Source organism: Aethalodelphis obliquidens, unplaced genomic scaffold, assembly GCF_003676395.1.
Source record: "Aethalodelphis obliquidens isolate GAN/ISIS:26980383/991018 unplaced genomic scaffold, ASM367639v1 scaffold101, whole genome shotgun sequence".
NCBI lineage: Eukaryota > Metazoa > Chordata > Mammalia > Artiodactyla > Delphinidae > Aethalodelphis > Aethalodelphis obliquidens.
Window position 1 is genome coordinate 310,043 of NW_020838045.1, and position 3,857 is coordinate 313,899.

At 46.2% G+C, this 3,857-nt stretch overlaps 1 protein-coding gene across 1 annotated transcript; it reads left to right on the top strand.

Annotated features, from left to right (window-relative positions):
• The first annotated feature begins 954 nt into the window (after positions 1-954).
• LOC113614646 (C-terminal-binding protein 2) lies at positions 955-3,565 on the top strand. The gene has a single exon (XM_027096330.1). The coding sequence runs from the start codon at positions 1,184-1,186 to the stop codon at positions 2,519-2,521; it is 1,338 nt and encodes a 445-aa protein (XP_026952131.1). The 5' UTR covers positions 955-1,183; the 3' UTR covers positions 2,522-3,565.
• Positions 3,566-3,857: the final 292 nt, after the last annotated feature.

The following is a 3,857-nucleotide window of genomic DNA, read 5'->3' on the forward strand; positions in this document are numbered from 1 at the left end:
ACAATAATTTTTGTTTCTTTTTCCAGGCATGTGGGGAGCTTGTATCTCCCCACCATTGAGTTTGTAACTGAACATGTGAGTTGCTTTAGCTGAACAAATATGATGTGTTCTTACCAAGCTGAATCACCATCCTCTCTCTGTCCCTGTACCATTGCCTCAACCCTAGAATGAGGATGGCCTCTAGCTATTCCATGTAGTGGGAGCAAGAACTAAATCTTGATGATACATCACTAATAATTTTTAAACTGCAGAAAAATCTCATCTATCTTTATTACTACAGAAAAGTGTACCTAGAAACGTAGTACTGCCATAACAAAACCTTACAATAAAGACTGGGAAGTGGATGGTGAGGAAACTGTTATCAGAGACTATCAGAATTACAGTTATATGGCATCTAATCATCTGATAAAGTTGTGGACAGATAATCTGGAAGACAAATTATATACCTTGTGAGTTTGTAGATCAAGAAATAAAGATTAAAAAAAAAAAAGAATGCAAGTGTGTGTGTCGGTTGTTTGATGCTACCTCCGATAAAGTACTACAAGAAAGAGACTGGCTCTGAAAAGGATTGGCTGGTTTGCAAGCAGAAATAAAAGGGAAGACTGAGAATCCAGAAAGTTGGATACTTGTAGGATTAGAAGAGGAAACTGCTTTTTAACACTAATTGGTAAAATATAAATCTGAGAAGGGCTTTGAGGGACAAAGGCCAATTAAAACCCAGCCTTGTGACACAAATCAAATAAGGGTATTCCCTCCATATGCACTACTACCAGCTTTGAAAAAATTAAGATCTTTCAGAGAAAAGCCCCAATTAAAGCTTTGACACCGGTGCGGGGTCCCGCCCCTCGCCGCCGCCCACCCGCGGGCTCGCCCGCGCCACTCCCAGTCCCCCCGGCCGGGACGTGGAAGGAGCCCCGAGAGGACGCAGGACACCGAGGTGGGTCCCGAACCCGCGGCGAGGCTCGGAGCAGAACCAGGGTTTCATCGCCTTAAATGGTTTTGAACCGATGAAGCTGGATTCTCTTAAAAAGACGGAGAGCCCATCGTGTGAACTATAGAGTTTGCGGACACATTTATATTGGGCGCGTAGTGGCGTAATGCCCGCAGACTCCTGCGAGGGCCCCTAAGTTCTTAGAGGACCGCTTTGCCTTTTGAATCAGAGAGGTGCAAAGTTCGATAAAGAATGGCCCTTGTGGATAAGCACAAAGTCAAGCGACAGCGATTGGACAGAATTTGTGAAGGTATCCGCCCCCAGATCATGAACGGCCCCCTGCACCCGCGCCCCCTGGTGGCGCTGCTCGACGGCAGAGACTGCACCGTGGAGATGCCCATCCTGAAGGACCTGGCCACCGTGGCCTTCTGTGACGCACAGTCCACTCAGGAGATCCACGAGAAGGTTTTAAATGAGGCTGTCGGCGCCATGATGTACCACACCATCACCCTCACCAGGGAGGACCTGGAGAAGTTCAAGGCCCTGAGAGTGATCGTGCGGATAGGCAGCGGCTACGACAACGTCGACATCAAGGCTGCAGGCGAGCTCGGGATCGCCGTATGCAACATCCCGTCCGCGGCAGTGGAAGAGACGGCCGACTCCACCATCTGCCACATTCTGAACCTGTACCGGCGGAACACGTGGCTGTACCAGGCGCTGCGGGAAGGCACGCGGGTGCAGAGCGTCGAGCAGATCCGGGAGGTTGCCTCGGGGGCAGCCCGCATCCGCGGGGAGACGCTGGGCCTCATTGGCTTCGGTCGCACGGGGCAGGCGGTTGCCGTTCGAGCCAAGGCCTTTGGATTCAGCGTCATATTTTATGACCCCTACTTGCAGGATGGGATAGAGCGGTCCCTGGGCGTGCAGAGGGTCTACACCCTGCAGGACTTACTGTATCAGAGCGACTGCGTCTCCTTGCACTGTAATCTCAACGAACATAACCACCACCTCATCAATGACTTTACTATAAAGCAGATGAGGCAAGGAGCATTCCTAGTGAACGCGGCCCGCGGCGGACTGGTGGATGAGAAAGCCTTAGCCCAAGCCCTCAAGGAAGGCAGGATACGAGGGGCGGCCCTCGACGTGCACGAATCGGAGCCTTTCAGCTTTGCTCAGGGTCCCCTGAAGGACGCACCGAATCTCATTTGTACACCCCACACGGCCTGGTACAGTGAGCAAGCCTCCCTGGAGATGAGGGAGGCGGCCGCCACTGAGATCCGCCGGGCCATCACAGGTCGCATCCCAGAGAGCTTAAGAAACTGTGTGAACAAGGAATTCTTTGTCACAACAGCTCCCTGGTCAGTAATAGATCAGCAAGCAATTCATCCAGAGCTCAATGGTGCCACATACAGATACCCGCCAGGCATCGTGGGCGTGGCTCCGGGAGGACTTCCTGCAGCCATGGAAGGGATCATCCCCGGAGGCATCCCGGTAACCCACAACCTCCCCACAGTGGCACACCCTTCCCAAGCTCCCTCTCCCAACCAGCCCACAAAACACGGGGACAGTCGAGAGCACCCCAACGAGCAATAGCAGAGAGTGACGGAAGGTAACCATTCAGATACACCTGGGACCAAGAGACAGTGAAAAATAGATGAACTAAGAGAAAAGGAATCTGACAGTCTTTTTAACTGATTCTGGACATACGCATCATTGACGTTGCAGTGTTAAAACTACAAAGGAGCTCGAAGCCGAGACGTGGGAAAACTGAAGATGTCGTCTGGTTGTGGAAGCGCTGAAAAAGACTAGGACGTGATTTATTAACGACCAACTTCTGTTATTGTGTGTTAAGTTTTTCATCTGTGCATCAAATCACAAAGAATAAATAGATCTTTTTCCTTTATCAGTCCCTTGGACACAGCAGGTCCTGAACACCTTGCTCTAGAATGTTGCATCAGGAGTTCCAAACATCAAAATAAAAAATATTAAGAGGAAATCCCCATCCTATGACTCTAGTCCCTTCGGTCCACGGGGGCTGGTTACCTCTTTTGCTAATAGGAAGATTAAATTACTACAAAATGGGGAGAAAACTGTTTGCCTGTGTTAGACAACCGCGAGCATAGGATTGAAGACAGTACAGGCTCCTGTACAGAGAAGTCTCTCCCATCTGAACTGCATACTGAGTGGGCAAGTTGGTTGTGAGTTCAGTAAAAACCCTCTGATGATGCAAAAAAAAAAAAAAAAAGTATTAAGTTTCACAAGCTGTTTGTACTCAAATATATTTTCTCAGTTTCAGATCCTCAGCTATTTTATTGAGTGGAAAGTCTTGAACTGAAAGGGTTCAAGAAGAATAACGTTGCATTTCCTTATGTCTCAGGAAACACTTTTTATGGTAACTTGTCAGATTGTCTATGAACAAACCCACTTTTTTAGACATTGATAAAGTCTTCTTTTCTTCACGTGATATTTTATACAAGAACACTTCAGGTGTGTTATTAGATGTGACTGATTTTAACAAATCCTATTAGATTTGTATCAACTAGTTACCTGTTATATTCATAGTCTTTTGTGAATCATCGCCTTTTTGTTTAAAAGATGGCCTATTTTGAGCCTTTGTATAGGTACATTCCTGTTTTTGTGACAAAAAAACCTTTAAAACTGTCCCAAACAGAAAAATAATGGCTATCAGAAATATGTTTTGTTTTAGTGTGAGTTACCGTTACTGTATTTGTTTATTGTAAAGGTGGACATTTAGCGTTCAGTGCAGTTTTCAATAAAAAGTAATAAAAAAAAAAAAAAAAAAAAAAAACTTTTAAACCCAAAAAAACTTTTAAAAAAAAAAAAAAAAAAAAAAAAAAAAAAAAAAAAAGCTTTGACACCCAGTAAACCCTTTCGATTGGACAAAATAACTCAAGAAAAAGAGAATAAA

Excerpts from the sequence above, each read along its gene's own strand:
- LOC113614646 (XM_027096330.1), top strand. The coding sequence starts at position 1,184 with ATGGCCCTTGTGGATAAGCACAAAGTCAAGCGACAGCGATTGGACAGA.